Consider the following 22,401-nt stretch of genomic DNA (forward strand, 5'->3'; position numbering starts at 1 on the left):
TCTCATCCATGTAAACCAAAGTCTATTCCCTTGCGCTAGTTCACTGCTTGCCCATAAGCTGCACTGCAGCCACCATTCCACCTCATAACACAGTCATTATGCGCCTCCATCTGCACACAGCTCGGATCAAAACCTAGTCTTGGTGACAGGATTATAAAAAAAAAAAAAACATGTCCTGCTAAAACCGCCTCAGTCAAGTTCCGTCTTTGGCATCAGGCGCCGACAGTTTACAAGGCATGCCTTCAATTTTCCTCATCAAACAATGGCTGTGTACACAGCTCATTCAAGGCTGTGAAAATGCAACACAACGTGATTTGAACATCAAGCACTGGACCATCTGTGCAAGACTACCAGTGTGACTGGTTCTTTATTGTCCTAGTAATACTTGTTTTTGTCTCACCTAAAACATTCCACAGGAATAGATTTCTGTTTTATTATTACTATAATTATTAATATAATTTCATTTCTCTATCAGTCTATGTAGCCCTGTCATCATCTCTGTGCCAAAACAACACAAAAAGGCGACTATTAAGATAGCAGACACATTTGAGACAAAGACCCAGATGAAGTCTTCACATATATATTAGCAATTTATTTTCACCTGCCTTTGTTAGCACCCGGGCTACTCTAATCCCTGACCTTACAAGGGCTAGTCATTAAGATCGGTATCTTCAGCACATAAAAATTTATTTGAAATCAATTCTGTGACCTTCCTATGCAAAGACAGGTGATGTCAACTCCATCTAGATGTGGCAGTGTCTGGCATGTTGCTCTGTCTCATCCCAACTATAACCTTAAGCCTGTCCTCTTTAAAACATGACACTTAATCGTTATTTAAAATTCGAGTTGTTTTCCAAATACTAGTCATCACATTACATATGCAGCCTCTGTTATCTGTATGCCATTTGCAAGGGTTTTTACTGCACTGTATGGTCTGAGATGGATACCCCAAACATTTTGCTTCCCAAAAAACAATTTCTCTAAATCCTTATCTTCATTAAGTGGATGATTTTACCTGAATACTCTTGAACTGCTGTTGAAATCATAAATGTTGTCCTACAGTATGCACATATTTTCAGCAAACCGTTTTGCTATAAAAACAGAAATACCCCTTTTGCCAACTTTCGGTGCCCTGTCCCCGTTTGATTGACATTAGCCAGCTTGTCTTGGCAGCATTGCTATGGTAACAAACTTTAATCACTGATTGTCTGAAGTGTTGAACAATTGACATGGCTAGCTAAGTTTACAACTAACAAGCCATTCGTTTTGGAGCAGTCAGTTGAAATGCTCACTCTCATCCTAGCAAATAACAAAAAAAAATTTTTTTTATTCTATCCTTCCATTTATGTCTTTACAGTTTTTATATCCTTTAAATGTGTTTATCTTGATAGAAGTCTATTATCTAGTGATTGAATGGACCTTCTGGTACAGGATGAGCGGTCTGGCTTTCCTCCATGCTGTTTTGCATAGAAATAATACACTTTTTTTTGCAATATTGATCACCATATGACCTACCAAGAACCAATGGTAATAAAATTAATAATATATAAATCATCCCTCTTTTTATGACACATGGTCACTCCCACGTGTCAATTTGGCAAAGAATGGAAAGTTTTTTTATTTTTGGCAAGGAGGGCGTACCATCAGGAGTGACCCAATCCACTGTTTCAGGGTCAAGCAAACAACAGGATTTCCATGCATGTCCTTCTTTGACATCAAATTTAGTCTGCAACTGGGAGAGAAAAAATAATATAATGTATCTATGTATGCATTTATTATTTGTTCATTTTTCAGGTGCTGCAGTGATTTTAAGCTGCATTCTTTCACCATCTTACACTGTGAGAAATGTCCATTAAGTAATAATATATACACATTTTTGCATAGGTGATTTTGCATTAATATGTTTTTTTTTCTGCATGAGAGAATCATTAGAAAGTTTGTTCTCATGCTCTCTCTGGACACACGTGCTTCTTGTTGTTATGGTAATACTGACACTAAATTAAACTCCCCACATGCTCATAATGTTGGGTCAGATGTTATAGAACATGCATAGAAAGGATAAGCAGGTCATAAGGAATCTGCAATCATCATCATCAATTAATGCATTCTGGATGCATTTAGAAATCTTCTGATTATTCCAGATTTACAATGCCCATAAAGTTGCTTTGTGACAATGTCTACTGTTAAATGCAATATACAAATAAAAATAAAATAATACATTTTCCAAAAAACATTTTTGTAGCCAATATTGTTGAAACGTTAAAAAGCACATAAACATTACATCGTATATGAAAAACAAAAATGTGAAATCAAGACAGTCCATATTATAAATGTACAGTGCCCTCCACAATTATTGGCACCCCTGTTTAAGATGTGGTCGTGGACTTCAAAAAATTCTCCTTTTTTTTAAAACAACATAGAACCCAAATGCAAAAAAAAAGAAAAATCCAACCTTTTATTTAAGTACATTACTTTGGTGGTAAAAAAATCACACATTTAGAAAAAAAAAAAAACCTTGAAATCATGTGTGCCACAATTATTGGCACCCCTGATGTTAATACTTTGTACAACCTCCTTTTGCCAACAAGACAGCACTTAGTCTCCTCCTATAACATTTCACAAGATTGGAGAACACAGAGAGAGGGATTTTTGACCATTCTTCTTTGCACAATCTTTGTAGATCATCCAGTGTCCTGGGTCCTCTCTTATGCACTCTTCTCTTTAGCTCGCCCCACAGGTTTTCGATTGGGTTGAGGTCTGGGGACTGAGATGGCCATGGGAGGACCTTGAGTTTGTGACTGCTGAACCACTTTTGTGTAGATTTTGCCACATGTTTTGGATCATTATCCTGCTGAAAGACCCAATGACGACCCATCTTCAGCTTTCTGGCAGAGGCCATCAGGTTTTTATTTAAAATATCCTGGTACTTCAAAGCGTTCATAATGCCATGCACCCTAACAAGGTTCCCAGGGCCTTTGGAAGAGAAACAGGCCCACAGCATCACAGATCCTCCACCATACTTCACGGTGGGCATGAGGTGCTTTTCGGCATACTCATCTTTTGTTTTACGCCAGACCCACTTAGAGTGTTTGTTGCCAAAAAGCTCAATCTTAGTCTCATCTGACCAAAGCACACGATCCCAGTTGAAGTCCCAGTACCGCTTAGCAAACTCCAGACGTTTATGTTTGTGAGTGTTAGTGAGAAAAGGCTTTTTCCTTGCATGCCTCCCAAACAGCTTGTTGGCATGTAGAGAGCGTCTGATGGTTGTTTTGGAGACTCTGTGACCCCAAGATGCCACTCTTTGATGCAATTCTGTGACGGTGAGCTTGGGAAATTTTTTTACTTCTCTTACCATCCTCCTCACTGTGCGTTGTGGCAAGATAAACTTGGGACCTCTTCCAGCCTTGTTTGTCACTGTTCCAGTTGTTTTAAACTTCTTAATGATTCCTCTGACTGTAGATACCGGCAAGTTAAGGCGAGTGGCTATTTTCTTGTAGCCATTGCCTGACTTATGAAGGTCGACACACATCTGCCTTACTTGAATGGTGTGTTCTCTTGTCTTTGCCATGTTGACAAATGGGTAAGAGAATTAGGCCTCTGTGTCACGTCATATTTATACCCCAGGAAACAGGAAATCATGAATTACTAATTAAAAGTCCCTAGATACCCTGACCAACCTTAGCAACTACAGAAAAATATATAAAAAAAAAAAACAATTAAATTTTTCAGAGGAATTGTTAGGGGTGCCAATAATTGTGGGACACATGATTTCAAGTTTTTTTTTTTTTCTAAATGTATGATTTTTTTTACCACCAAAGTTATGTACTTAAATCAAAGGTTGGATTTTTCTCTTTTTTTGCATTTGGGTTCTATGTTGTTTTAAAAAAAAGGAGAATTTTTAGAAGTCCACGACCACATCTTAAACAGGGGTGCCAATAATTGTGGAGGGCACTGTAAGTAAAAACATAACTCATATAGTATTTATAGTTTGTGTGTTAATGTGTGTTTGTGTGTTAGAGAGATTCAGATCTACAGGAGAAAAATGTGACGAATTAGTTATGCATGCACACAACAAATTGTCCCTGCACTGTTCTGTCTCAGAACACAGATGTTACATGCGGTGATGTACATGGGCAAGCAGCATGACTGTGACACATTAATATTATTTCTCATTCAAATGCAATTCAAAGGACAATCGTGGTTTCTTATTCATAGCAAGATGTGCAGATAACATTAATAAGCTCTATTCTTTTTTCCACTGTCCGGCTTTATAAATCACCTAATAAAACATTAATATTAAGGACATTTTTTGATATGCAAGACTGGTCTTAAAATATGTAACGATTGGCTACAGAGACTGATCCATTAGCTTTCTGAAATAATCTGTTTACTCATTTTTAATGGTGAGAGTGGTGGTGATATTAAAAATGTTTCCTCTATAACAGAATGATCACATTAAAGTGGCTATTGATTAAAACAGGCCAGGTTTCTTTTCCTGCTTTCTCATATTTGTGATATGTATTATTGTACCATAAACTTATTAGATTATACTACAATTGTGATATATGGCATATGTGAATGTAAAGGTCAGGGTTTTATACCGGCTGTGTAGCAGCCATTTAAATGGCCAATGTACTCAGCATTCAGGATTGCACTCTTTGGTTTATATTTCTTTCTTTCAATAGCTTTCCAGCGTAACATCGTGTAGATGATGGCAATTAAAATGTAGGAGACTTACAAAGCAACCAAGCATCATTCATTCTATAATTGCTAAGGAAAGCTAATGTGAAGTCGATGATGGTTAACATTAAAGCATATCCCTTCTATAAAATGAGCTTGATGCATCTTTAGAAGTGTGTTTATAGTGTAGATCAAATGAACATGTCTTCTTTCTACACATACCCTTTAATTGTTTGTTTTTTCCTACTTGAACAACTAAGGAACCGATAAAATATAAGCACCATATTAATGGTTATATAGTCATTATTATATATCTTCAAATCAAAGTGATTCATTGTAACATAATTGCAGTAGGATCACATAGATTTCACATTTTTCAAACTAAACCAACCTCCCAGAAATTGACAGTTTTAAATTTCTAAATGCGCATGAGTGTATGTTCACTCATTCATAGTGAGTTCTGGCATCAGTGACATGTTTTCTGCAGTGGTGGCTAAAGTGCACAAAGTATGTACTTCGAGTAAGTGTAGAGTTACAGTAAGTAAAATATTACTCTATTAAAAGTAAAAATGCTCCCATTTACTTAAGTAAAAGTACAAAAGTATTTGCTTTCAAATGTAAAAGCATTCAAGTACTTTGATTTACTATGACTACAATGTCGTATTTTCCACTTTTCTATTTTCCTTTTCCATCCGTCTCCATACCCCCCCTGTCCTCTACATCTGCCTCTTTCAACCCAACTACCTGCATGTCTTCCCTCACCACATCCATAAACCTACTCCTTGGCCTTCCTCAACTAAGTTAATTTGAAAAGACTCTAATGTTACTCTTAGCACACCAATCGATTAATAGAATGATATTAATGAGTAAAAAACTGATTGATATCTATTAGAATTATCATGACCCTAAAATATTAATTTCAATGACATAAAAAAAATCATGCAAATAAGGACATGGGTGCTGTGGCAAGTTAGAGTACATACAACATCTATATCTTCATAATATATGTCTTTTAAATAAGCCTTTTAAGCTGCACTGGAGATTCCCCTTACTGAACTCAGTTCAGGACATTTTCAATACAATCACAGAAAACCACATCATCTCAATTAATGGTAACGAAAACAATAAGTGCTAATTTAATTGCAATCCTACTAGACTAGTGAGGCAGTAATTGTTTTGTTGCTACACACATTATAATAAACTACATACTATAAATGATAATGTTATGCAGCTTAAAGTAATAATATTGCCCTATGCGTAAAATCATAGCAGGCAATAGCATAACCTAAGTATATAACCTATACATTTATTAGCCTATTTCATTAAATGCATTTTCCTTTACTATCCCCATAACGAGATGAGTGATAGAGCTGCATACATACCTTCATCTTTTGCACGTTTCCCCCCTTATTCTTTCCACTTTTACTGAATTGGGCTCCTGAGGGGTTTTTTTGTCATCTATATCTTTAATTTGGATTCAGTCACCCAACCCCCGGCCCTCCTTTCTGAGTGTATGAGTGAGGGAACTTTTTCGAGCGATGGGTGCACACTCTCGACCCACAGTCCCGAAAATATTCATTGACATGACATCATAATTGACGTGGCCATGCAAATGAGTGGTAAACAACAAAAGAAACGATTGTTTTTTGGGTTTTTTGTAGACACCCCGTGCCACCCCCCTGGGAAGATGCCATCCTGGTCGGCTGCCCATGCTGCTTAAATCTGCCACTTGCCAATTGGCAATCAAAACCAGTTTAAAATAGAGTGCACACTCTACCCTGATTGGTGGCTTACTGCGTGTTTGACCAGTTAAGTTTTTACCCGCTCATCAATAAAAAGGAATGACTGATTTTGCAAAATGTAGTAGAGTAAAAAGTACGATATTTTACTTTGAATTGTAGTGAAGATAAAGTAAAAGTCTCCCAAAATGCAAATACTCGTAAAGTAAAGATACGCAAAAACTTCTTAAGTACTGTATTAATATATAACGAATTACACTTACTTTGTTACTGTCGAGCACCGGTTTTCTGAAAGGGTGTGCTAAAAAAATAAAACAAACATATTTAAAGAAAAAAAATCCTTTAAATATGTGGAAAATGACATGAAAAGCTCATGTAAGCTGAGAAATCAGGACACATGCTTTCCATAATTGATACTATAGGGCTTTCAAAACTCATTAGTGCATTAGATTTTTTCCGCTTTTTCTGACAAATAAACGTGCAAATCTAAGAGAAAATAATACAACATACAATAATCTTACTTAATGTGTTGTAGTATTTTAGTTTGGTATGTTTCAGTTGAGCTCTGTTCAAATGGATTGTGTGTATCGGTCTGACCCTGTGACCTCCTAAACATAGCACAGATCCTTTGCGTGTAAACCTTGACCACCTGACCAAACAAACAACTATCCCTCACCAGGGCCATTACTGAGGTGACCTACCTCTGGTAAATTCATTGCAGGTCAACATCCATACAATCTGTTCTCATCTCGTCTGACTGAGACGCCACACTGAGGAGCGACAGCCGACACGGATTGACAATGCATCAAACGCTGATCCACCCACCCCCTCAATGATCTGCTTATTACCCATCACACACCCACACTACTCACCTGATGGCAGCACTCATTGACATTTGAAAATACAGATGGGAGTACACGCTGTTCTCCCCATCTCTGTGTCTTTATTTTTCTCCGACGCACAACTGCGGACTATATTACACACACGTACATACTCCTACACGTACAGCACATTGAGATAAAGCCTTAACCAGTGAAGGTGAATTAAATTTTCTTAAATCCAACGCATACCTTCCATAAATTCATGGCCCTGAACGCATTGAATCTGACTTTTTTGTTTACATTCTGCATCTTCCTTCCAACAAACGATCATCGTGCCTGAAGGGCAGTTGCTTTTGAATGCCAGTCTGCTGCTGCACCATGAACCAAGGTCATGAATGCTGCATGCTTTGAAAGCAAAGGTCAAGATTTATAACTTCTTCGCCCCCTCAGACTCCTCCGCATCTTTGTTCATCTTGTTCAATAAGCGATAGCACAAAGGCAGTACATAGGCGGCAACTTTTCAATCCTCCCTAAGTTCCACTCCATATTGTTTCCATAGAGATTTATCCTGGCAAGAGATAAAAGGAGATGCAGGTCGACTGAGGTTTATTTTATCATGAAGAAAAATAAACGTGTTACACTAGCGGATTTCACCCGCTCTGACTGAGGCAGATTCGCTTTTTATTTGGAACTGAAATTAATTAAAAGCAATTGAACATACACGACTACATGGCAGTCTGGGAGAGTGCATATGGTGTAGCTAAATTCAGGTAGAAACAATATGAAAATGTTTCCTGCTATTTAACGTCAAAAAGACACGTTTTATGAAAATGACATGGGAATGTTTTCACTTAGGCTACTTTTAAACCTTGCCTTAACTACTTGCCTGGAAAAAACATGTTGAGTATCGAGCTGGTTTAACAAATAAAAGATTCAGCCTGTCTAAAGATGTATAAAACCTTGATAGCTAAATAGGATTTTTCTCACACAGTGAATGTCAGGCTGTGATCACGTTACTGATCTGATGCCAGCTGTCGAAGGCAATGAGCGACTTTTACTCAAGTGATAAGACAAAAACTGATTTCGATGACACTGATCCCCATTGTTGGCTGATTTCCCATTGTTAAATCTTTTAAGAGTCTTTTAAGGTCTTTTAAAGTCTTTTAAGGTTATAATTAAGAGGCAGGTGGTCTATGTGAGTTGAACTGGAATTATATATATACATTTACAGCATTTGGGAGACACCCTTATCCAGAGCAACTAATAAATATAATATATATCTGAGCAGGTGAGGTTTAAAGGCCTTCCTCAAGTTTTAACTCATGACCTCCCATCAGAAGTCCAACATGGTTACCAGTGAGCTACCACTAATGCAACTTGACTTTGGTTTCACTTTTTGTGTGTGTTTGGGGGGGCTTATAATGCCAGAACTTTGTTTTTTTGCAAATGCATCAGTGAAACGTTTTATTGTAGGAGCTCTTGAACTAGGAACTAGTTTTGTCTATGTGATGTTTTTTTCCCACACACACATAAATATCATGTTAGTATCTTTAATTGACCTGTCTTTCTCAGAGTTTCATCTTTGAAAGTAAAAATAAAAAAAAAAAAATAAAAAAAAAGCATGCTGCATATCCTAGCCAGAAAGGTTTTGAGTAGCTATTGAGCACTGTAAAGAGAGAAAGAAGCTAGTCTTTCTTTGGAGACAGATGGGATAATACACAGGCATGTATTATAGCAGGCAGAGATCAATCCTCTCTGAAAGAACCTGAATGTTAATACACTGAGGCACACCTTGCAATTTACCTCCGCAGCCCTCAGTGCCGATCCCTGCCCAGCTGTGCCAGACTGATAAGGTATATTAGTGTGTTCTTTTCTTTGGCAAATTTTTTTTCTACTTTTTCTTCTTGCTGTTCATAATGACTCATGGATCAGAAAGTGGTGCCAACAGCATGCAGATTAAGGCATACAGAGAAGCCCATTTGATCATATCAGTAGGGAAAGGAAAAGTACGATTTGCACCTAGCTTACCTCATGGGTCTCATACAGTGTTGATACAGAGATTTCAGAAATGCTGATCTACTGTAAACCTTTTTTTTTAATTACGATAAAGAAATTATTTAAGCAGTACAAGCATTGGTTTAGGGTTTAGTGCAAGAGGCGCAATTAGCTCACCATGTACTCACCTTGACTACACGTGTCGTTTCGATCTGATTGCCGATGAGAAGTCACAGCCTTCTGCTTTCTGTGCCAGGAGGAACCTCTGCTCACTGCTGAATGCAATCTAAAGAATAGCGCGCCTGGGTTTGTCTAAATGAGTTTATTGACACGAATCAATCAAGTAGGACATGAAGAGAGAGAAAAAAAAAAAAACAAAGGAAAGGAATAAGGACAGAAAACACTTTAAACACAATGTTTATGCTAAAAAAGAAAAACACACACACACAGAAACACACAAACCACACACAATACTTGCTTTAAATAATACAGTGGAGAAGCAGGCAAAACCATTCCATTCTTTTAGTTCATTAGGAAACATAGAAATAGTAAATGAAGTCTTGTTTCCTGGATTGGAATGGAAGGATTTTAGAAAAAGGACATATTCTTCCTTGTTAGATGTCAATTTATACTAGCACTGTCCTTCATAACATGTAGAGGAATCTAGACATTCGACTGAGATATTGAGTGTCACAAAACACCAGCACATTGGCTAAGATAGCAGACTATGGCTGTCAAAGCGGCCACTGAAAGACAATCTCTGTAGTTCAAGCACCAAGGACAGCAGCCTTGATAGAAAAATATCAATCACGAAAAACGCATACAAACATTGCATGTGTGCTGTAGGACATTTTATGGCAGTTTGCATACTCGTCTTGTCCATTTTAGCACAACTCAAAACTGTTTAAAATAGAGAAAGATGCTGTTTGCGCATGTGCAATGTGGGGTGGATTCTACAACCCGCCTACGAATGCATAAATAGTTATTATGAAAGTTCATTTTAAGTGGCAAAATAACCCACTGCATTATTCATGAGCTGTTTTGTTCCTTTTACTTTACTTTAAGCCTTTCAGATTTGCATTTCCTTAACATGCCTCAGAGAAGTCCTTCAGTGTCATAAAGCATGAATCTTAAAAAAAAAATTAAAAATAAAAAAATACATGAAGTGATCAAACCCTTTAAGCTGTGGGAATGGGATAACCGCATGACCTTAAAACGAAACAGAGCTGACTACTTGCAAAATCCTCAGAAATGTCAGTTTTCCCCAGCATAAGACATTTTAGACACTGACTTCTGAGTGTAATTTTTCTAAGAAACATTTTGTCAGGGAATATTATCATCAGCCCCCCACAGGGCCTATTGCTGTAAGTGGTTGATCATTTCTCTACATTAAAAAGATTATGAGGTCAGTATTCAATTATTTCTCATCTTAAATTCAAAATGGTGACAGTTATAGTAAAGGGATAGTACACTCTGCAAATATAGTGATAAACTGGTTACAGGAGAATTTTTCTGATACTGAGTCACTGTAAGTGCATTTTATATTTAACTGTTTTAAACATCTTTCATAGATACTGTGCACATCTCTGCAGACATACGTAACCTCTCTTGATCTTTGAATTAGAGCTACAAGAGCATGTATTGAATAGGGCATTCTATACAGTCCTGTAGTAGAGGCAGCTAGTGTTATTACGGTTATAGCTATTTCTTACAAAAGGTGCTTGAGGCGACTTGTAATTGCTTGTGATTTGTAACATATTAGTGATGTCAACATTTATGGTGTGATCAATGTCTACATGATGAGGGAATGACCTTTACTGAATGTGAATTCATGTGATCTATGGGCCAGGGTACATGTTGACTTTGTGAATTAAAAAAATAAAAAAAGACAGAAAAAAAAGCATACACACTTAGCAGTAGACACATCATTAGGCAGGTCTGTTCTTCCATTTTAGATGAATCATATATTGTGGATGCACACCAGGCTTTAGAGGTTACATAACCTCGATTTACAAATTGTGAGTGTTGCTGCCTTGGAGCCCCAGGATCCTGTGTTCGATCCTGATCTTGGGTTACAGTCTGTACATACTTTTGAATTTTCTTCCATAGTCTCTGTGGGGGTACTCTGGTTTCCTCTGATGTCTGTATATTATGCCTTGGGATGGACTAATGTTCCATTCTGGTTGTATTCCTGACTTATTAACATTGTTCCCTGTTAAGATACAACTCCGCTTTGACACTGACCAGGACAAAAACAGTCACTAAATATGAATTAATTAATTCATGAATGAATAAAGTTTTTGGAGATACTAGTTTGTTTATATTTTGCTCTTGTCCACAAGGGTATTCTCTGGGTTCAGCAGTTTCCTTTCACCTGCCAAAAATATACACCAAACTCTAATTCAGGCTGTTCCCATCCACCCTTTTGATGATTCTGAATTCAATCAGAATAAAACAAAACTAATTACTAAAAATAAATGAATAAATGATTAAATGGATATGTTAATTAATTAATATAATTACACAGTAAAATTTATGTTTGCATGGTTAGCAAATGACCTTTATTGAATTTAAGACCATCAGAGCTCTGGTAGTGAACGGTACAGGTTGCCCTTCTGGACATTATATAACCTTGTTTTACAAATTGGTGGCATGTGGACACCTTCACAGCACCGCCGTTCAATCCTGCCCATGGTTAATGGGTTATGATTTTTCCATCATTTTTATTTAGTCCTCGTGAAGGTTTCCTGTAGGCTCTCCTGTGGGGTGTCCTCTTGCCTCCCACGTAATAGACTGGAATCCAATTTAGGGTGTATTCCTAATTTGTTGTTTTGGATTCACCAGAATAACTAGTGAAATTGAATTCATTTTTTTTAAATGCCAGAGGCTTTCCTGATCAGGTGTGCAACTTCCTCCCATCCTAGAAAATCAGAAGGATAGAGATCAAATGAGAAAAGCCATACCTCCAACCTACTGTACATGTTTCGCATGCTCCAACACCAACACTAAATGTAAAAGATTTGAATAAACAAGCATAATTTAAAGTTTGCCATTTTAGAATTAGCCACCTATTCTGCTGGCCGAAGTGCATTTGCCAAACCAACACTGCCCCCTCTTCCACAAAGTGAACCACAGTCTCCAGCAGCAGTGCGGCTTTTACATGACGGAGGCGGAGACTTTCATGCGTGGCCCTGCCCCTGTGTGCTTACGTCACCCAACAACTCACAGAGCCGGCGGCTCTAGGGGCGTGTCTAAAAAAAATCCGACTGTGAGTCGTGCAACATCGCGGCGAGTGTCAGATTGTGTGAGAGAGTGATCGAGTGAGTGAGAGAGAGTGGAAGTGAGTGAGAGAAAGAGAGAGAGAGAGAGAGAGAGAGAGAGAAAGAGAGAGAGTGATGCTGCACCAAAGCGCACTTTCATCCTCCTCCATTTTTTGGGGGAAGCGCGAGCGCTGAACAGCAGTCCATGTTCACGTCTATTCTGCGTGAGCGCGCGCGCGCGTGACAAGATAGAGATAGAGAGAAAGAGAGCGAAAGAGAGAGAGAGAGAGAAAGAGGGAGAGAGAGAGATCGCGCTTGGGCTATGTTCTCAGCGCACCTCAATAGTGCGCACTTTGCGCTCCAGACGCACCAAATCCACTCCAACCTGTCCCAGTGTGGCCCCTGAAGACTCCCCAGTTTCCAATGACGAGTTGCATTCTCCCTCCTTTTTTCTTTCCCTGTTCTTCTCTTTTCCTCTTTCCTCCTTCTTCTCACCCCTCCATTCAGAAGTGTTGCGTGTTGAGTAAGCGACTCGGAGCATCAGTGTGAGTGAGAGTGCAACTGAAAGCAGTCGAGTCCATCCGTCTGAGGAGGGGGAGGAGGAGGAGAGGAGGAGGAGGAGGAGGAGGAATTACAGGGCAAAAGTAAAGCACCAAGCTTCCAGCGCCGTTCTTGTGGACCGTAGACTTTTTCTTCTTTCATTCTTTCTTTCTTTCTTTCCTATTTTTTCCTTTCTTTCTTTCTTTTAAAAGGACCCACCTCGCGCTTTTTTTTTCAGCTGGATACCGACTCAAGCTGCTCGATTTGCTCCCTGCGAAGAGATTTTGTTCGCTCTTCTTTTTCTATTTCACTCCACTTGAGTCTCGGCTCTTCGGCACTTCATCTCCGAGATGCTGCTGCGTGACGCGAATTGAGAAGAGTTGTCTTTTTTTTGGCACGCATTTGGCAAAGGTAAGCAGTATCTTCTATATGCATTTGGGATTCATTATAATCTAAATGATTATAAATGATCCATTTTTTTGCGCGCGCGCAAAGCCTCTCAAATCGACCTTATGGCTGAGACGCATCTATGCTTGAATACGCCACTTTTTTACGTGCATCCTCTACATTTACTTTTGATAACCTAACTCAAATGCAAACCTTCAAACACGATTCGATCTCCTATGGTGCAACCTTTTCATCATCTATGGGATGCCCAGGATTATGCAGAAGAGCCGGCGTTTCCGCTCGTGCCAACCCTGATTTCTACTGAAATCATTTTTTTTTTCTTTATGCCAAACTAATCGACCACGCATCCCTTATTTCTTTTCTCTTCCCCGAATATCTACCTTGTAATCCCCGTGTATGCAGTGCTTACTATTTGTGCAAATCCTATTTTCAAGACCTCGCGCGACAGCAACATCAAAGGATTTTCACGTCATATTTGCGGCAGGATGATGGAGAGTCGTAACGGCGAAAGAAAGTTAAAAGTGGCCCCTTGCAAAACTGTTCTCACCCTGTGCACGTAACCGGTGCCTGGATTACAGTTGAGCAACTTAGAAAAAAAACATAAAGAAAAAAGGTCCATCTGCATGGCGTTAGTTGCATATTAGACAACCTTTTTTGAAGAAATAACTAAACAAGTAAACGTAAAAAAGTTGCAATCAGCAACAACAGTGAAAGTGAAATCAGTGAAAGTGAAAGACTCACTAACCTGTAGAGAAAAAACATGTTTACTGCTAGTAATGTGCTTTAGGCTGGCACTCCTGAAAGTGGGTTTATCCTGACAACCAGTAATTAACTTGTAGGAAAACAGCTTGTAGAGGGGAAAAATGTTAAATTAAGCAGTAGAACTGCTTTTTCTAGATCTAGAACAACGTTTGTGGTTAAACTTAAATGAGGACCGTGTCAGAGATGGGATTTTTCAAAGGATCCGTCTTCGCTCTTCAGTCTAATCGAGACTCTTTCCAGAGTTCCAGGATAAACTTGACGTATAAAACATGAAATAATATAAATGTGCATGCACAGTGCATCTTGTTTCGTATTTGATTGTTGATTATTGCACCAGTGTTCCAAGACACAGACTTGACAAGAGTCGGGATCAAATCATGTTGACAAAGAATGCAGTCATTGTCTCATTTTAGTCAAATTCTGAATCTGTTGCAGTGCGTGGTAGCTGGAGTCTCGTGATGATGCTAAATTAAACATCAAGTCAAATTATACTTTTGGATCTTTTCTTTCATAACATTTGGGACGCTTTTTTAATCATACACTGAACAGAAAGGCGCAATAAGTTCTTATTTGTGTCTGCATGTCTTTTTTTTTTTACAAGGAATTAGATCATTTGAATTGATAAAATGCGGAAAAATCAGCATGACCTTTCAGATGTGGGAAGTACAGCCCAAGTTTTCGAGGATAGGAAACTTGTTGTTCATATCGTCATTCTACTATCCTTCAGGCTACCTAATCTGGAGATGTAGCCTCAAGGGTATGTCTTTTGTACCAGAGAAAGTGAACGTAATGCTTCTTTAAACCATTTAAGGTACAATTTTGTAGCTTAAGAAAAACGCAAACGGAAAAACTGCTGCACCTTTGTGGCTACATGCACACGAGACAGGAAACAGATATGTATCTGTACACTAATGGTTTTTTTTGACAGTGTCAATTAAATGATGTGAGTGTATTAATGAGGAAGTCGGTTATATCACACATACTGCGTTTTTTAAAAAAGAGCAATTTTTCTTTTTTTGGACATTTTAATTCATGTGGAATTTTCAAAAAGATACAAACATATTACAAATCGGCTTACGTCTTTTTTTAAGATTTGCGTTCGATGCCATTTGTGAGAGAAAGGTATTGATATGAACTTTATAGTGCTATTTGTTATAGTTCCCAGTAATGGTACGATCATTTGCAATGCATGTCGTATTAACCTATCATATTTCTCATAAAATTTTAAAATATAACTATGCTAATCCTGATCTCATCCCCACCACTTGAGTGCCCTCTACTGACAAATCACTTTTTGTCCCATTGATTTTTTTTTTTAACTTTTTTTTATTGCAAATTACAGATAACGTTTATATAAAAATGGATGTAAAGTGTGATAACTAGGTATGTTATGTATGTATGCTATGTATGGGGAAAAAAATTAAACCTTGTTTTGACTAGTCATTACAGCCCACCTACTGTAGGCCTTCATAGAAAAATATATAAGAACATTTTTACACGATAACACCCTGACCTTTACGGTGCCTTTTGTGCATTTTCTTCCACGCTATAAAGACATAAAAACATCTGCTTATGTCATTATATGACCACCCTTATTAAAGGTGAAATAGAGGTTTAGAAATAGCCTCTTTTTGCAATAATGAACTAAGGACAGGTTGATGATTACATTTCTAAGGAACATTGGCCTCACACTCTTAAAACTTATAGCATAATTTTTGGCCTTTTTGCAGGCGCTGTCCAAATACATTTCATCGGATAAAATGACACGTCAACCCGCTGACACATTTTCCTATTGAAGCTGCCCACAGGAAATTGATGGATGCTGGCCTTAGAAATTAAAATAAAAGTTTTATCAAACTAATTTATAGCTCAAATCAACAGAGTAGAAAAGGAGAAAAACATTAGTTTGGTAGCTATTTAGTGCATGGAAACTTTTGCACAAACGCCTGACATGGCTTTTCGGCTGCGCAATCATTGTCGACAGCTAAGAATCGACTGTGTTGAATTAAGCACATCTGTTTATCTTTTCCGATTGACACCCTATTTAGTATGTTAATACCTCAGTATCGATCAAGCTCAAGCGTTTCTGATCAGCATGCCAGACCAACTTTGTGGCTGCACTTTTAAATATTGGAACTGATTTGACCTTTAAACTTCTCTCTCTCTCTCTATTAGGGTTTTTTCAATGCGATTTTCACATGTCTTTATAGCTTTGATTTGGATATAGTGAAATAAGTCAGCTGAGGTTGTGAAAGTGCTGCTTTGCTTGTGCAATATAGCCGTCCACTTGCATGTACTAGAAATTCATAAGCTGCCTCTACTATATTCATGGAGTGTTAAAGCAGAATAATGAATAAAAAGAGTCACGCATGGATGTGAAGCTTGACATCCCGAGTGGAGAGGAGGGAGAGCAGGTAGGGGGAGGGAGGCTGGCAGGACAGAGAATGGCCTCGTGTTGCTGATGGCAGGAGGTTGCGGGTGAATTCAAATAAGACGCCGAAATGTCAAAGAAACGAAGTACATTCAAACCGATTGGGAGCACGAAGCTCGACTGATGAAATGAACAAGTTGAAGTGAGTGACACGCTTTAGGCACTTGTCCCAGATTAACTTCCATAAGCACCTTTAATAATTCCGTGCAACGCCTCCTCGGTTTAATTACAATTCTGACTTCGCTCAGAGGTTATAATCTCTGAATATCATGCAGAATTCACCACCCTGGCTGCCGAGGCAGAAGACACCATACAGACAATTATTCAAAACAGCCATCCCATTGCAATGTAAGCTGAAATGCTCTGGGGCTGCGGAGATATTTTCTTCCTTGACAGCTTGGCTCATAATAAAAACAGGCAGCTCAGTCCATCACATTGTCATGTAAAGCGATCCAGAGTCGGTGTGTTCCTCGGCTCAGGCTCCAGAGGGATGGGTGGCTTTTGCCTACCCTGTGGATTCTATGGTCCAGCGCTCAAAATAGATCATCGGAACCCATTGCAAGCAGAAAAAGCATCCTCGGTGACACATGTGATTTCTCTTGACACGAGCTCCCGATGCGCTGGCATGCTGGAAGTTTCTCAAAGATTGAGAAAGTTGAACCTTCAAAGCTCTGCAAATCTATGCTGGGTGGAGTTTGGAGAGTTATTTCCCAAGAGGGAAAGAAGTCTGAGTGTAAAATGGCTATACATGCTTTGCAACAAGATAAACTGTCCTAAATATGGGGAGGAATGGCGTGTTTGCTCCCTAGTGGAATTGACTAATCCCAGCTCCATGTCCCTGGACTGAAAAGCTTCTTACAAAATGCTAAACAGTGCTCACTGTTGAGCGTATGCCGTGTTATGGTGCATATTCTGTCTGCGCTGTTGTGTTCTATTTTCGGGGGGCCGTATTGTCAGCAGGACTGGATATATCATTATTTCTGGATATTGTTGAATATACTGAGGAAACAAGCGATCTTGAATTGGATCGTATTGTATAGCTCACAAGAGAGCTTTAAAAGTGGTTTCAGTTATGTTGAGAATTTTTTTTTTAAGTCTTTTCAGTACCACTCTTAATGTAAGGTAGAGCAATCTAGATCATCTTTTCATCTTTTATTCACCACACTGTAATGTGTTCCTTCACCGGCGAGTTCTTATTATTTGACATTTGATGGGCATAGACTCGGACTGACTGTCTTAGGATCACAGTACAGTAGGTGTGTAATAATTGCTCTCCCTTAGCTGGCTGAAAATAGGTCCGAACTTCAAAGAAAAGCGAATTATGAGCTCCATGTGTTTATTTATTATTTATTATTTATTTCTTTTTTTTCCCACACCCACCTATCAATTTGTGTATCAGTGTAAAGAATAAGCTGTTTATTGCTCACTGACATGTAAATACTGTGTACAGAGCTCTTTTACCCAGCGAACCTTTAATGAGTATCTCCAGAGTTTCGCTACAGAGCGCACGCTCCGAGTAACACAACATGCCCCTGACAGCACAGACCTGAGCTCACTGCTGTTTGCATTTCTGACACATCAAAACAGGCTCCGTGACCCTGTCTATGTAAAGAAGCCTTCCCTTCCCTTCCCTTTTCTTTTTTCTTTTTTTTTTTTTGCAGAGAGCTGATGGAAATCCACTGAGAAATGTCATGCTCATTTCATCAACTTATCATGCATATTTGATGGAGAGAAGCCAATCTTCATGGATGGTCTGTCTGCTACGAAGGCCAGGAAATATATGAATCAAAGATTGGACATATCGGTAGTCTAGGTGCCCAGGACATACGCATTACTTGCGAGTCTATTAGTTTTTAATTCAGAGAACCCCAGCAGACATGTAGGCTTAACAACCTGGAAAAGAAAAAAACATATATAGTTCTTATTGATTTTTCGCAAAACAAATGTTTTTATTTAAAGTGCAGTAATGTTTAAACATAATTCATGCATCTTGTTTAATCGAAATCCGACAACATGCTGCACTACCCACATCACCTGAGGTGTGACCTGGTGCTTATAGAATAGAATGATTATGGAAGGCATAAATGAATGGCATGTGATTTTTCAGAATCAGGGATATTAAAATCTATTCAGAGAATTACATTTTAGTGGAAAGCTGTCAACTTCTAGCATATCAAGAAATACACATTTTTAAGTATAATACAAATATACTACACAACATAGAATGGATTTAATAACACAAATGGATATCTGACTTTCTGTTAAAACACAAACACAGCAACCTACACAATTGTGCATGTTTTCATTTCTCTTAGACAGTATTAAATCACATAAAAGATAGCTCAAGCTTCAATGTGCACATCTGGCTTTCTAATGAATTTATGAATTGTCCACCCAGGTGTTCATTAGAGCTCCTTACATCTGCAAATAACTAACCACAATGATCTTATAAATCATAAAGATTTTAATCGTGTCCCTCTATTTAAAATATCAAATATGTCCTTTAAACAAACTTTCAAAAAAGAACATTTTATGTTTCACTGTGCTTGTTCTACCATCACATATTAGATGCATTAATATGCTAAAGTTATATTTAATGCAGCCTTCCTCCCTTCAAATCCATCAACTCCTGGGGCAAAGCTTTTTGGAGTTGGGCGAATTAAAGATGCATAGATTGCACTTTTTAAACTTTCATATTGTTGCCATTGCTTTGATTAGAAGAAAGAAAACTCGACTAGGATGGCTTTTCATTGCATCTGGGGAAATTACACAAATCACATTTTCTTACAGAAATAGCACAGCATATGAAAATGTGTAAAAAGTAACAATACTTAGACTTCCGGAGTGTTGGGCATCTTCCATACTGGTTTCCAATTACTTTTCCCCGCATACAGGGAAGGTCTGGACACTCTGGCAGCATTCAATTATTTAACATATATTTATATACTGGACTGATAGGATTGTGGTAGCTAATTTATAGGAAGCACACAAATGTAAAATCAGGAAACAAGTCATGAAATGTGTTTGTATTCTTCTAGGGGATAATTATAATTAGTTAGAGCAGGGCTGTATTAAATTCTCAGTTTAAGACTATAATGGTCATTTAGAGACTAAGAATGTGCGTACAATTATCATTTCCCTTTCTTGCTGTTTTTGTGAAAACTCCTATTCACATGGGTATATCTTTCATTTTGGGATTCTGAGGATTATCAAGATTGAATTCAATACATTCCTACTGTATATTCAATACTGTTTTGTTATTAATAATAATCAGAAATAACTCAAATATATCTTTTAAGCATGTACTTTAAATGCTTTTGGACGAGTTGTGGAAATATTCCTCATAGAGCGGATCTGACGTTTAGTCAAGTGATCAGATAAAAGCATTGTGGGTATTTGAAGAAAATGTATTTACTTATTTACTAAGTGGGGGTGGGAGATTATATATAATAAGAGACTGCTTTTAAAGTTGAACACATAAGAGCTGATTAACACATTTTCTGTGAGTATAAAGGATATTATCAGTTAAGTTATTAAAGCATTATTTTGAATGTTTAATTTTTAATCACTTACATTTTTAATTATTTGGGTCAAAAAACAACATTATTTTTGCTGGAATTTGGCAATTCCACTGTGTGTTCAGGGTTTAACTTAAGCATGGCAAAATGTCTAATTGGTGTATTTTAGATGGTTGTTTGTTTGAGACTTTTTTTTTGCGAAAAGACAGTACTAGGCTGTACATTTGCTTTATTTTCCCAAAGTGGTTAAAAACATTAATTAGGGTGGTTGTCAAAGTTAAGTGAACCTGTACCAGTTCCTTGTCCATACAGTCATCATTTGATGTGGAGCACCAAAGGTTAATTGTGTTGAACACCATTAAATGTTGATATGTCCAAGGATTTGATATGCAGCCCTTCTCCTCATTTGTTAAAATGTGAAAGGTCATTTACAGAATGGGAAAAAAAGAGAATGGTGAAAAGAACTCTAATTATAGTCAAATGTGTAATTGTGTGTTACATGGTTTTGTAGTACAACAATTATCGTTTCTCCTTCTCTTGTCTTCTCTTATTACCATAGAAATTACAGACCTCCCAAGACAAATCCCCACCCACTCCGAGCATGGACTTGTTGAGTGAATCCCATGTGCTGGTGCTTTTCCTCACCTGCCTGGTGTCACTGTGCTGGGCCCAGGAAAAGGATTACACGGTGAAAGAAGAACAGCCAGAGAACGTGCGTATCGGGAACCTGCGCAAAGACTTGGACCTAAACCTGGACCCCAATGTTAAGCTTTCCACAGCTCTGGAGTTCAAACCCGTCTACAAGTCTGGAGAGGTTCCGTTGGTGAGGGTGGAGGCCAGCACGGGTGAGATCTTCACGACATCCAACCGCATAGACCGTGAGAAGCTGTGCTCCGGAGTCTTCAATGAGAAACGCTGCTACTATGAGATCGAGGTGGCTGTTCTGCCCGACGAGATCTTTCGCCTGGTCAAGATTCGCTTCCTCATTGAAGACATTAATGACAATGCCCCGCTGTTCCAGTCTACCGTCATTAACATCTCCATTCCCGAGAATACAGCCATCAATAACCGCTATCCGGTACCCTCAGCCTTCGACCCTGACGTGGGGCTTAATGGAATACAGCACTATGAGCTTGTCAAGGTGGGTGCACTGGTCTCCTGTGAGTCATTTAATTACTACTGCCTTTATTAGATCCTTAAGAGGTAAAAAAAAAAAAACAATAGTAGTGCTGGGTTTATATTCAGGGTCTTCCACAAGTAATTGACTGTGCTTATTTAAAGTAACATACTGATTGCAAAAAATTTATTAAAAAAATTACAAAATTAGAAAAAATATGAATACAGTATATTGAATATTCATTTTTCCTACAAATATGAAAATATTGTAATGTTCTCAGTGTCTTTGTGTAACTTATGTATTAGGAGTAGAATGCATTAAAGAATTCACAACACAAAATATGATTCAAACTCGATTTTTATTTTAAAATCTTTATTTATGCAGTGATTGCATTTAGACACGTTGTGGAACTCTCGACTGGAAAGTTTATTTTCAGAGCTTGATTAAGGCTGTAACACTTCAAAACACAAAAAAGGCACAACTGACATTAATATGTGAAAGAGCAATTTGTATCTCCTTATGAGAATTAGCTAAATCCATGCCTTCCATGTCTGATTAAGTCACCAATTTGCATTTTTAAAGAGCTATAGCTGCCAAGGCATCTCTAGTGCAACACTCCAATGCTTGTGCTTGGAAAATGACCAAAGTAATATTACAACATAGCTGCGTATTAGAATAAATATGTGCGGCGTCTGCTTTTGGCTTGATAATTCAGTTTATTCCTTTTTTTGAACTTGGGAGAAATCTCTTAGTTCCAAATTGGATATGCAAACATGAATCAAAGGCAAGTTTAGTCACGCTGGGACAAAGTGAATGCCGGATACAGACGAAAGAGGATGTATTTCTGTCCTCTGAGCTGGCTACAACATCACTTGAGTAGCATCTGACCACGAATCCACTTCTTGGACTGTGTTTGGTCCACTGACAGATAGCAAGTGCGAGTCTGTAATCTCTCACACAGTCCTACTTTACCCTGAGAGACGAGCTGATCTACAGCGTGGCGAAGCTTGATTAGCATCGTGGCAGTTTTTGCACGTACAGTGAAAGGCTGTGCTCTGAAAGAGCTATGCCAGAAATATATTTTTTTTATTTATTTTTTGCTTGTCGCATGCTCACGGCACATTTGCAAA

At 38.2% G+C, this 22,401-nt stretch overlaps 1 protein-coding gene across 4 annotated transcripts in view; it reads left to right on the plus strand.

The window, feature by feature from the left end:
* The first annotated feature begins 12,535 nt into the window (after positions 1–12,535).
* pcdh11 (protocadherin 11) overlaps positions 12,536–22,401 on the plus strand; it is a 190,709-nt gene continuing 180,843 nt past the window's right edge. For 2 of the 4 annotated variants that reach the window (XM_046849645.1, XM_046849647.1), the window contains exons 1-2: positions 12,536–13,446; positions 20,714–21,295. In XM_046849645.1, coding sequence (XP_046705601.1) covers positions 20,756–21,295 — 540 coding nt within the window. In that variant the 5' untranslated portion in view covers positions 12,536–13,446; positions 20,714–20,755. The remainder of the gene's footprint in view (positions 13,447–20,713; positions 21,296–22,401) is intronic. The other 2 variants (XM_046849648.1, XM_046849649.1) reach the window with 2 other exon arrangements.

Source organism: Silurus meridionalis, chromosome 5, assembly GCF_014805685.1.
Source record: "Silurus meridionalis isolate SWU-2019-XX chromosome 5, ASM1480568v1, whole genome shotgun sequence".
In the NCBI taxonomy this organism is placed as follows: domain Eukaryota; kingdom Metazoa; phylum Chordata; class Actinopteri; order Siluriformes; family Siluridae; genus Silurus; species Silurus meridionalis.